We start from the raw sequence: 12566 nt of genomic DNA, 5'->3' as shown, positions 1-12566 counted from the left end.
TGATATGGGCTGGACTAGTTTTGAAGTGAGGGAAGCTCGCAGTAAAATTGAGTATGAAGAACGGCTGAGGAATATGGAAGAAAGTAAATGGGCTGGGAGAGTGTTTAGGTATCTGTACAGCAAAAACATTGATTCAGAATGGAGGAAAAGAACTAGGAAGCTTACCAGCAAGTATACGGCCTGGAAGGTGGACAACACAGCAACAAAGAAGGTCAAGCGGAGAGTCAGAGAGGCTGAATTAATCTCATGGATGGCGGCAATGGAAAAGAAACCTGCCATGAGTAATTACTTAAGAGGAAAAAACGAAATCAGGAAAGAAACCATTTACGATAACTCAAAGGGAAGCTCATTACTTTCCGAAGCGAGATCGGGATGCCTTAGAACACGTACCTATAAAGCGAGATATAAGAAGGAAGAAGAAGCATGTGCTTGCTGCGGTAAAGCTAGGGAAACTACGGAGCATGTTGTATTAGAATGTGAAGACGTCTACCCAGTGGTCGATTTAGGCACCACTGGCCTCCTTGAAACCCTTAGGTTCAGAGGGAGCAGTGGTAAAGCAAACATGTCCACAATAGACATTAGTAAGAGGCGATTGGAGGATTGGTGGAAGTAGGGAAACGACAAAAGACGGAGACGTACAAAAGCACAGTTCGCAATAGGGGATCAGAAATTTTGGGCGTGGTAGTTCATAGTGTTTTTTCTTCTCTTTTTTCATTGTTTAACCTAGGTAGGATATTAGGCAGTATAGTAGCAAGAGCTTGGTGGCGCAATCCACCACCCCGTTCCAAAGGGGACGCTCATAACATACATACATACATACATACATACATACATACATACATACATACATACATACATACATACATACATACATACATACATACATACATACATACATACATACATACATACATACATACATAGCTACGTACATACATACGTACGTGCGTACGTCCGTCCGTCCATCCATCCATCCTACCATCCATCCATCCATCGGCCGCAGGCATGGTGTTATTCTAACACCATTGCCGCAGGCGCCTATGGAAGTGTCCACTCTACGTTTACTACGTTACTCTATGGGGAGTGTTCGCACGGACAGCTACCCTGGCACGCGCAGCGGTGCCTCGCAAGGTCGAAATACTTTAAAGGCCTTGCGCCCATCATCTTTCTTTCGCTTCGGTGCAGTGAGCACGATTAAACAGAATAACATGGAGGGCATCCGGTACTGTCGCGAATGCGAGTCATGGCATATGTAGCTCGCATATGTAGCTGGCATATAGTGATATCATAGTTAGTTGTATGAACTTTGTGCATAATACGCTTTGTTAAGATTTGCCCCTGGTGTGAAGGGTACGAAATGAGCTTGAACATTAATTAGTGCTATGCTATGAAGATAAGCAGCAAGGAGACACTTTTACACCTATTTTATTGGCAACAACACCTAACAATGTTTCTACCTATTAGTACCTCGAGGTAATTCTAACAGAACACATTAGTGGGACGAGCATATTGAAAACATTTGCACGAGCGCTCTCAGAAGTTTCTGGACCTTTGTTGCAATTTCAAAAGAGCCCCCATACAGGTAAATGTACAGGGGCGTTCGCTATGCTGTCAGACCTAGCTATGAATATGCATAAGCTTTGCGGGATCAATATGCCAATAAAATATTGTTAAATTAGAATTATTACAGCAAATAGAAGTTAGGTTCATCAGCAATTCCTGCAGAAAAACTGATAGTATGTCGCAGATGCTGAGTACTCTCCATCTTGAATAGTTACAGGGAAGACGTGCTAGACAGGCTACAACTCTTGCATTTAGTGTACAAGAGAGTCCAGCATTATGAAATAATTTCACCTGTGTCCTGCTTCTTGTGCCAGCATTCGTCATTACCACAGTAGAAAGATACAGGACCTATGTGCTGTGAATAATGCTTATAGATAGTAATTTTTTCTAAGACAAAGAATGGAATGAATAGCCTAAGAGCGTTGTTGAAAGTAGATATGTTGTCATATTTGTGATTTGTATTGTTTGGCTATAATATTATTTTCCAATGTTTGTGTTTTTTGTCCCTTGATTACATTTTCTGTACATTCATTCCTCCCTGGACTCAAGTGAGGCGGCAGCATTTATAAATAAATTTTAGAAATGTAACTACCACAACAGACAATACCGTGAAACCAAGTTCGGGATGAAGTGCTGCTGTTCGAAATTTGGTGATCAGGCCCATGGCGGTATTACTGAATGTTTGGGCTGTTGCACTTGACTGCAATGGCAGCCTGCACTAATACCATGCTCCTAGTCTTCTCACTATATCTTACAGTTAAAAATGTTTTAAGCAAAAATTTGCGAATTTCATAAACTTGGTCATTGAAGAATCATAAAACCATATATTTTCCAAATCAGAATGGTTTACCTGCTGTGCTTTGATTTGATCTGATATAACTACCAAGACATTGAATGAAGAAAAGGCTGATCTTTACCACTACTATCTATGCAATTTCAGTTCTTTGGCATTTTACAATTACATTTTTATTTTTAAGTGAAAAGCATTACTTGGGTAACTTGTCTTGTTTTCTTGGTGCAGCATTGAAGCATTCCAGCTGTCCAGCAAATGCAGATGGTGCAGTTTCATGAAGGACACCCCTACCGCTGTAACTCCTGTGTCTGGATGGATAAACTGTGATCTGAAGTGCTCACCAGGATCCATGCAGGCCACGTGTGTTTGAATTCCATTTGTGCCCTCGGAGCTTCTCGCGAACGTTCAAGCTGAATCAACACCTGCACACTCACACAGCCAAAAGGCCGTTTAAGTGCCGTTCACGCTCTCAGAGCTTCTCACAAAAAGTTATTCTAAAGAAACACCTGTGCATCCAGAGGTGAGATGCCATTTCATTGCCATTTATGCGCTAGGAGCTTCACAGTGAAGTCTACGTTGAAGGAACACCTGTACATTCACACAGAAGGGAAGCCATTTCAGTGCCCTTCGTGCCCTCGAAGATTCCCACGAAAGAGTAATCTCAATCGACACCTGTGCACCCACACTAGCCAGAGGCCATTTCAATGCCCTTTGTGCCCTCAGAGCTTCTCACAAAAGAGTACTCTGAACAAACACCTGCACACTCATACAGGTGAGAAGCCATTGCATTGCCCTGCTTGCCCTCAGAGATTTTCGCAAAAGAGTAATCTGAACCGGCATCTGCGCACCCACACAGGCGAGAAGCCATTTCAATGCCCATCGTGCCCGCAGAGCTTCTCACAGAAACATACTCTGAACCGACACCTGCGCACCCATACAGGCGAGAAGCCATTGCATTGCCCTGCGTGCCCTCAGAAATGTTCACAAAAGAGTAATCTGAACCGGCATATGCGCACCCACACAGGCGAGAAGCCATTTCAATGCCCTTTGTGCCCTCAGAGATTATCACGAGAGTCATCTGAACCAGCATCTGCGCACCCACACAGGTGAGAAGCCATTTCAATGCCCATCGTGCCCTCCAGAGCTTCTCAGAGAAACATACTCTGAACCGACACCTGCGCACCCACACAGGTGAGAAGCCATTTCAATGCCCATTGTGTCCTCAGAGCTTCTCACAGAAAAATACTCTGAACCAACACCTTCGCACCCATACAGGCGAGAAGCCATTTCAATGCCCTTCGTGCCCTCAGAGCTTCTCAATAAAGAGTACTCTGAACCAACACCTGCACACCCACACAGGCAAGAAGCCATTTCATTGCCCTTCGTGCCCTCAGAAATTTTCACAAAAGAGTAATCTGAACCGACATCTGCGCACCCAAACAGGAGAGAAGCCATTTCAATGCCCTTTGTGCCCTCAAAGCTTCTCACAAAAGTCGACATGGAAGGTTCACCTGCACTTCCACTAATGTGAGAGGCTGTTTCGGAGCTGTTCATGTCCTGAGAACTTGTGGAAGTCTGCATTAAACCAACAGCCACACATTCACACAAGCAGGCGGCCATTTCAGTGCCCTGCATGCCCTCGGCAATCCTCAAAAGTCCTTACTGAAGGACTATGTTTCCATCCACTCAGCGAAAGGCCACATCAGTGTTCTTCATGTATTCGGATGTACTCATGGAAGTTCGCACTGCACTTCCACTAATGTGAGAGGCTGTTTCAGGGTCCTTCATGTCCTGAGAACTTGTCGTGGAAGTCTGCACTGTACTGACACCCGCTCGTCCACACAGTCTGTACTGAAGAATCACCTGTGTGTCCACTCAGGGAGACGCCATGTCAGGGCTCTTCATGTCCTCAGAGTTACTTGCAGAACTTCGCACTGAACTGACACGTGCACAACCCACATAAGCGACAGCCCGTTTCAGTGCTGTTTCTACCGTCAAACCTTTGGACATAAAAGCCACCTTAATAGGTACCTTGCCACCACAAGTGCACCTGACGTGCGGTGCAGCAGCGCTGAGTTGTGTGGACTCCATTGTTCCTTACTTTTCATGTTTTCCTTAGCTTTTTCGTGGAATCTCAGCATGTGTAGACCTGTAGTTCTATACTAGGATGAAACATTGTAAGCCTTCACTTTTCGTTATGATGTTTTAGCTCTTTGCTTGCAGACAAGCGCTTTCTGCATTGAAGCATTTAACTGCTCTTTACTAAATCAGTTGTGCGAGTTCTTTTCAGTGCACTAAATAAAATTTGGGATTGGGTTTTGTTAATTATTGATATTTCAATACTTGCACTAATAGCATATAATGTTTCAATTCATTCGTATTTATTGTGCTGAACACTTCATTTGAGTGGCTATTTATTATTGCTACGAAATGCAGTTAAACAACCTTTTCGCAAGAATTGAAATTATGCAATTATTATGTACTTTTTTTTATTCCTACTATGATTCAACTGGTTTCAGTGATACTAAATGCACTGTTACGAAATTTTTTTGCTCGTAAAGATTCGTGCATACCTTTGAGAACCTTGCAAATTGCTTCATAATAAAACACTGTTCTCATGGATTGAAGGCCCTTTAATTTTTATGCATCCTTAACCCTTTCAGTGTTGTTTCTTCCCCCAGATAATATAAAAGAAACGACTTATTTTCAAATATTTGGAAGAAATGACATGGATAATGACACATGCAATCTCAGTGTGGTCCTCACACTCTTGTTTTCGTTTTCTATAACCTAGTCAAAAGAGATTTGTTAAATGAGAGACAGTCATTCTAGATGCATTGCTTGACCAAGTGGTCGCTGCAGTTGGGTGCATAACAACAAAAAAAAGGCAAGCAACGGAGATAAACACAACGATCTAGTCCTCACCTTAACCGAATGTGTTTGCATGAGAGAGACAGCTTAGCTTTCCTCAGCTGTCCAGTCAGGCTATTCATTCTGAACTCAAGTAGATTTTTCAAAAGCCAGCGATATGGGCATAGCTCACATTCCCATCATGGGAAACTCAATGTGCAATGTGCTGATATCAACATAAATTGGAAAACTGTGAATGCATTCACAAAGTGCCATGACTGCAGCAGTCCGCGTGCAGCCTAGTCCGGATTGTGTGCAATATTAAAAAAAGAGACAAGGTAATGTAGGTAGAATCTAAAAAAAATTCTCACAGTGCATAGAGGACGTACATAGTTTTCAGGTGTAAACTAGATCGATGCAGTTCACTGGTATGCGCTATCTTTGGTTGATGGAAGATGTATGGCCTTGCTGACCTGACCCTGTCCTCCACCTCCTAGAACCCTGCTGCAAATGTATGGCTTGGTACAAGGAATATTTCACAAAAACTGTGCTGGAAAGACAGCCACCTTCTCCTCCGGCTCCCAACTCTTCCAGTGCTCCACCTGAGCCCATGGAGGTAGGCTTTCTTGACACTGGGAAGTAGCGCCAGCTGAATCCCAAGGCCTTTCTGACCGGTGAGGTCAAGATCAGCTAGCATAAGTTGAAGATTGTCTTGATGGAATCATCCTCTTCTGAACCAATCTGCCAGCCCCTCCAGCCTGCTTGGCCTTATGGAGGTAGCGGCTAGCCTATCAGCCTGTGTCGAGAGCACACCATGCTGCTGAGCATGCCAAAAAAGTTGGTCTGTGTGTAACTGCCCCACACAATCCTGCAGCTTACTCCGAGTACCACCCAGACTTAAGGGGGGACGCGCCCTTTGAAAACCGGAAAATCGCGAAAAAGTCGATTTTTGGAAAACCACATATTCGGGCAGTATGTCTTATAAACTACCATTTTTGTAAATATCGACGTCTATTTCATCACGAAACTATTTCAAATAAAGTTTATAACGAGCAGCGGGAGCCCTCGAGCGGTGAGCGAGTGCTCAAAATACTCCCATTTAGCGTGAACGCCATTTCTCCGTTACCCCGAGCGCCGCCATTTTGTTCGTGCGTTCTTGAGTCTTGTTTGTAGCGACCACTACGATCAACCAGAGAAGGATTGTAAACGCGGGTGGGCACGTGAGATCAAAAAAATCTGACGTCCGCTCTGATGCGCACACGCTGGCGCACGAGCTTCTTGTCGCTAGTTCGCTACGCCTGCACGTGCTTAGCGATGTCCTCGCCACCATCGCCGTCCAGCGGCGACGATTTCTTGCAGGCAGGAGTCGCCGCCGTATTATATATGGCGAACCACTTTAGATTCGACCCACTAGAAAGCAGCGATTCAGATAATGCGGCCGGCGACAGCAAGGACAAACGTCAAGACGTCGCATCGGCCACGTTAATGGTAAGACGCGACAAATTGGCTTCGAACATCGTGGCCTGCACAGTATTTAACACAGCAAAAACTGCCACTTAATTCTGCAGTTGCAGCATCATGGATCCCACAAGCAGCAAGTGAGAAAAAGAGCAAACGCAAGCAGCATAGCAGCCAATGAAAATTCGTGACGTAGCGTTTTCTCCATTGTTTACAATCCTTCCTTGACGTCGATTTCACGAGGTGCTGTGTTTTGCGATTGGCTGCGCGCACGTATTTAAAATAGGTTTTAAATCTATTCTAAGCTATATTCGCAGTTGATATTTTGCACACGGTGTGTGTGCGCCCACATAAATCGATCTTGCACATTATATCCACTTCAAAATTTTGTCAGTACTCCTTTAAGATGCCTTCACTGTGTTAAACTCATTTTCTACTAGCTAATACATTTTTAGATGACATGAATTCCTCATAGCTAAGTTCAACCTTTTTGTATGTGTTAGTAACATTAACAGGGTACAGACACAAAACCTAACTCGAAATATCTGGTAGATTCCATTGTTACGAGCTCATGCGCATCCTCTGCAAAGTATCAATAGAAATGCAGCTCAGAATGCATTTGAATTTAATTTTGAAGTTTGTGTAGATGACGAACCAAAAAGTGCATCAGCGCAGGTCATATTAATAAACAATAGTACATCACAAGTTTCGGTGATCGATATCAGTGATGTGCAACATCATTAACTTGTCTCGCAGTTCAGAAGACATTTTAGCACTCTTTGCATCAAGCATCTTGCACTAATCTCAAACGAAGCGTACGCGTGTGTGTGTGCAGACAAAGCATACGTGCAAACTGTTTCCCGTTTCTGGAGCCAAGCCTCACAGTAGCAAAGTTGGTGGCAACAACTTGGGACAATTTGTCCCACTACAATGTGTTCAAATTTTTATTTTGTTGTCACGTCAGGGCTATTTTCGAAGGGAAATCGTAAATGTACAGAAGGTTAACAATTATGTCGCTGCCAACACTTCGCACCAGCAGCTAGATAGAATATGTAAGTTGACGTATTAGCTTTGCATGCTCTCTGGTTAGACACTGTGTCACCAAATGTCAGTACAGCATTGTGGCTGTGATGCGCCTCTCAGGTGATCCAGTGCACACGGTAAGAAGTTGGTGGGCACGCTAAATCTCTCCAATGCTAAGATCATACTGTGTAGTGTACTTCTGCCCACTAAGGCATTATGTTGGTGTAGTACTGCGCAGGTTTCGCACAAGCTCGCAGACTAAACAGAAGCACAGATGCCATAGTAGACCGTGTGTGCCAACGTGCTGTCACAGGATGGCACGCTCACGTGATCATTGCTGTTTACAAGCATGCTTATGTCATACCCGTTTTGAAATCGAAGCCAAGACTGGTGGCAACTTAAGAAGATAGAATTAAACAATCATTACGCACTGGGGCAAATAAGCCTTTTTCCCATGGTTATTGGGTCAACAGCTACTGATTAAGGAGACAAAAAAAAGGAGCCTAAAAAATGTTTGTCGGTAATCAACCTTACAAAGAGATACAAGGTTAGGTACAAACACCACAGTTCACGTTACACGGACAGAAAATACCTGCACCACAGAGGGCAAGAAAAAGAAGAGAGACACAAGTTTGGGAGTACTGGACTGTTTATTTCCTTGAAACGTAACATTGACTGATAATTATATACATTGAATGGATACAAATGAGTATACGTTGCACATAGCAGAGGAGGGTAAGGGGAGGGGGGATAAACACGACTAGCGGCGGCGAGAAAAGGTAAGAAAGTTACAAAGAAAAACAATAAACACACCTCTGGAAGAATATTTTGTTACTCAAGCAGGTTGCATGCTCGTTTCGAAGATCGATGCCCACCACAGCACTCCAACACTGCATGTTATATGAGAGCACCGGAAAAAGAAAAGTACCTAACGAGCCACAGAAAGGAACAACAGCACTGTAAATATGTTAGCGACGGAGTGAAACACCAACCAACATGCGTCTGCACTTATGAAGAACTTTTCTGCAACTCGATACTTGGTAGCGTGCGACTTTACACATGTATGGCACTACTAAAAAACCCTGATTGGACCAAGCGTTGAACAGTTAGTACAAGAGTGGGGGTGGAGGGAGTACTTACTGCATGTACAAAGCAAGAGCATAAATGTACACCACGAGGGGAAGGGAGGGTTCGTAGGGGAAACGGGATAGGTCATCCGCCAAAAAGCCACAAGCGTGTTGCTACTAGACAAGAGCCGAGAGAGAGATACAGTGCTAACCGTTATTGTGAAACGAGCTATGCGAGCTACTACACTGCTGCGGGCTGCCTATTTCCAGACACGGAATACTTGGCCGTGTCGATGACGAGGCAGGAAACGTAGGTTACATGGGCATTGCTAAAAAGCACGTCTCGATGATGCGACCCATCCCCTCGGCTGTCGGTTCCCGAGGAACGGCGAACCGGGGAGGAGGTGCGTAAATGGATTATGTACAGTACGGTAACCAAAGCAGCATAGCTACAGGTTAATTACGCACCAAATGCATGCATTGCTTGTCATGCGCAACTCAAGACACAGCAAAACAACGAAGAAACAGGAAGCGAGGAGCACTGCGACAATGAAAATGTGATAAAACAGCCAACACAAAATGAGAAAAACAGCTTTCAGGACCAAGGATGCTTCATCTTTCCACAATAAGAAAAACGCTAGGTATGAATGTGCAGACTTAAAACAAAGCACTGAACACGATAAAACACACTGCTATGATTCACCAGGCTTCATTCGCGACACTGGATGCAAAGAAAGGTAACAGGGGGCACCATAAAGCAATATTAAAAACACAGTGCCACTGCTAATGACTGACCATGATCAAGTAAGGAAGTGCACCTGACACATACTCGACTTGGGAAACGACAAGAAATAGCAAGCACGGGTGAAAAAAAAAAATCGTTTCAAAAACATTTGATTTTGGTCTATGCTACGCACACTGGAAGATTCAGCGTCAGACAAGATCAAAGAAATAAAACAAAACTAGAACAAGTGAGTGGGAGAGGTGAGGCTGGGTGAGAACCCAGAACAACAGACACACTGCGAGGTATCCTGTGTCTTACATCGCGCACCTTCCTGTCGGGATGCCAGCTAGAGCTACTACTCCCGACGCTGACACACACACACACACACATCGGGGCTCCATTACAAACAACAGCCGAGTAGTGACCAGAGCCCCTGCAGACGCACACAGCACTCGCGCACACATGCGCACGGTTAACTCATCACAGTGGCAAAACGATGCAAAGATGACACACACACACAAGCAAACACAAAAACATGAAAATAAAGGAACCACTGTCACTGCCGCGGTAAATCGTCGGCAACAGAACCACAATCCATCGTTATTCGTCACCCTTTTTGTACGCACCACAAGAAAAAAAATAAAAATAAACATGTTGACAAAAAAACTAACGAAGAATATAAACTCACAAACAAAAGTTAGGATCTCTACAAATGCGAGGAAAGGGAAAGAGGTGCAAAAGAGAAAACATGTTGCTTATGAGAAAGGAGCACAAGTTGCTACGGTGACCCCTGGAAATTGCGAAAACAGCGAAGAAAGGACGCAACAGTTATCCAAGGGCCTCTATTTGAGACAACAAACAAAATGCAAAAAACGACAGTTAAGGGACCAGCTACAGTAACAACAACACCGACAAAATACGCTGCAATGGCCTGGCTTTGCGGCCTTGTTTTTGTGTCGCTAACCGCTCTTAGTGGTGAGAGGAACAACCCCTCTAATGGAAAAATGCGCGCGCTGACGAAATGCTTCTATGCTACGACTCTTGTACGAAAAAAAAAAACAAAAAAAGAACATCATGCGCGCGTGAGAGAAAGAAAAAAATAAAGGAGAGGGCATCACCTCCGCCAATTTCTCCTTTCTTACAGGTTTCAAGGCTACAATGTTGAGGGTTTCTGCAAAAAGCAGTGCATAAAATGCCAGAAAAGCGGGGGTCTGTTGCGTCCGCAAGGGAAGAAGAGGTTTTTGCAACAACGCCTCACCTGGAAACTCCAAAAACGATTCCCCCTCTCTCTCGCTGTTGGTGCTCTATACACGACGAACAAAAGAGTGTGCACGACAACGTGCCAGTCTTCGCCCGGTACCTCGGCGATGTGACACGCTGAAACCTAACAGTCCAAAAGAAAAGCGAGAGAGAGAAGACGTGAAAACGGCAGGACTGCCTCTGGAAGTGTCGTCTGCATAGGTTCGTCCAACGCTGCCGCTCCTGTTCTCCGTGTGAGAAAAAACACTTTGATGGCTAGTTTTGCAGAAAAAGGAGGCTCTCCACAACGTTCTCTCGTGCCAGTGCATTTTGCACGCTTCGTCCCACCTTCACCCTTTCATTTCTTGTTTCTTTTAAATCCAGCTCCCTCTCCCCTCGACGAGGGAAATAAATAGAATCCTCTATGGCGCTCGCACAAGATTGTGACGCGCTCGCCACTACGAAGATAACACTGAGGGGTTGTCGACAAAGACGGGGCTTCACTGAGCCGGGAGCAGGTTAAAGAAGTGAGAGAGCCACGCGACGTAGGAGGGCAATGGGGGAGAGGGACTTCTTGGGGCAAGCGATTAAAGCAAAAGCCCCCAAGACCTCACCCAACGAACGCCAGGAAAAGCTAGGCAACAGGGCACGCTTTCCCTCCCAGTGCTTTCTTTGCGAAAAATGGGAAATCGCTGCCGTCAGGCTGCAAATGCTGCCTGGCAGGTGGAAGCGCATCCGCCCGTCGACGACATCTCTTACTTCTCATGTTGCGTCAGTTTTCCAACGCAAATGCTTCGCGACAACTACAATGACGCTGAATGCGCCTTGCGGCGCGTGGCCTCTCTCCATGCATTTTGTTTTTAGCATGTGTGTATATAAAGTTCCTTCCGGCAGGAAAATGGGGAGTTGCCTGCGAGCTCGCAGAAAAAGGGGGGGGGGGGGTAGCCGGAGGCGGAAGAGCATTGTTTTCATTTTTGTTCTGTCGTCATTGGCGTCGACAACAAATTCCGTCGACACCAGTGCGTCGCGCCCCTCCCGGTGACCTGCCCGCCACCACAAGACCCGCTAGGACCGTGACCTGCCCTGCTACGAACCCAGTTCCCCCTCCAACACACCCTAGTTTCCGCCTTGCTGAGAAATGCCGGAGGCAACAGGCGTGCTTGAAGTGCGCGGTGAATATCAGAAGATAACTGCGTATCAACAAGGCAAGCTTAATGTTGAAAAACGGAACGTAAGTGCGGGCAGGAACGCTAATGAGAGAAGCGTGGACGAGGCAGAAACCAACAACTCAGCCACGGAGTAGCAAGCCTTGCCATCTGGGCAATGCATCACCATTGACAAGCAACTAAGGCAGAAGCGAACAGAGTGGCAGGGTCTCAACGACAGACAGAATATGGAAGTTCCCTCAGAGAACAGCCTGGATTAAAGCTGCTTCGTTTTTCTTCTTCCCCAGGGCAAATCGGACCAATGTTCACAGGAACCGAAAAGATCATAAAATAAATTCGGAACCGAAACTAACTTGCGTTGCTCAGATTTTGCTCGTCGTCTCCTGGTTGAAATGGAACTCCTCAGCAGAGCTGCCATTTGCCACAGCCGGGTGTGCCGAGGCCGGTGGCGTTGTTGGAGGGGGCGATAGAGAGGAGGCGCGGGGCTTGAGGGGGGGAGGTGGGCGGGCCTTAAGTGCCCACCTTCATCTTCTTGTAGCGGAAGTACGAGTCGGCATAGTGGCCACCGAGCGCCTGTGAGTGCTGGCCAATGTAGCCGTGCTCGGGTGACGGCTCGGGCGACGGCATCAGCTGGTGCACCTTGCGCTTACGGTCTGATGGGGACATATCGGATTCCTGGACAA

General features: G+C 45.6%; 1 protein-coding gene across 3 annotated transcripts in view; it reads right to left on the bottom strand.

Annotated features, from left to right (window-relative positions):
* Positions 1 to 8318: 8318 nt before the first annotated feature.
* LOC142560416 (uncharacterized) overlaps positions 8319 to 12566 on the bottom strand; it is a 33524-nt gene continuing 29276 nt past the window's right edge. For all 3 annotated transcript variants that reach the window (XM_075672512.1, XM_075672513.1, XM_075672514.1), the window contains one exon: positions 8319 to 12558. In XM_075672512.1, coding sequence (XP_075528627.1) covers positions 12394 to 12558 — 165 coding nt within the window. In that variant the 3' untranslated portion in view covers positions 8319 to 12393. The remainder of the gene's footprint in view (positions 12559 to 12566) is intronic.

Source organism: Dermacentor variabilis, chromosome 10 (genome assembly GCF_050947875.1).
Source record: "Dermacentor variabilis isolate Ectoservices chromosome 10, ASM5094787v1, whole genome shotgun sequence".
Taxonomy (NCBI): Eukaryota; Metazoa; Arthropoda; class Arachnida; order Ixodida; family Ixodidae; genus Dermacentor; species Dermacentor variabilis.
Note: the sequence above shows the minus strand (reverse complement) of the source record. Positions and strands in the feature narration are given on the sequence as shown.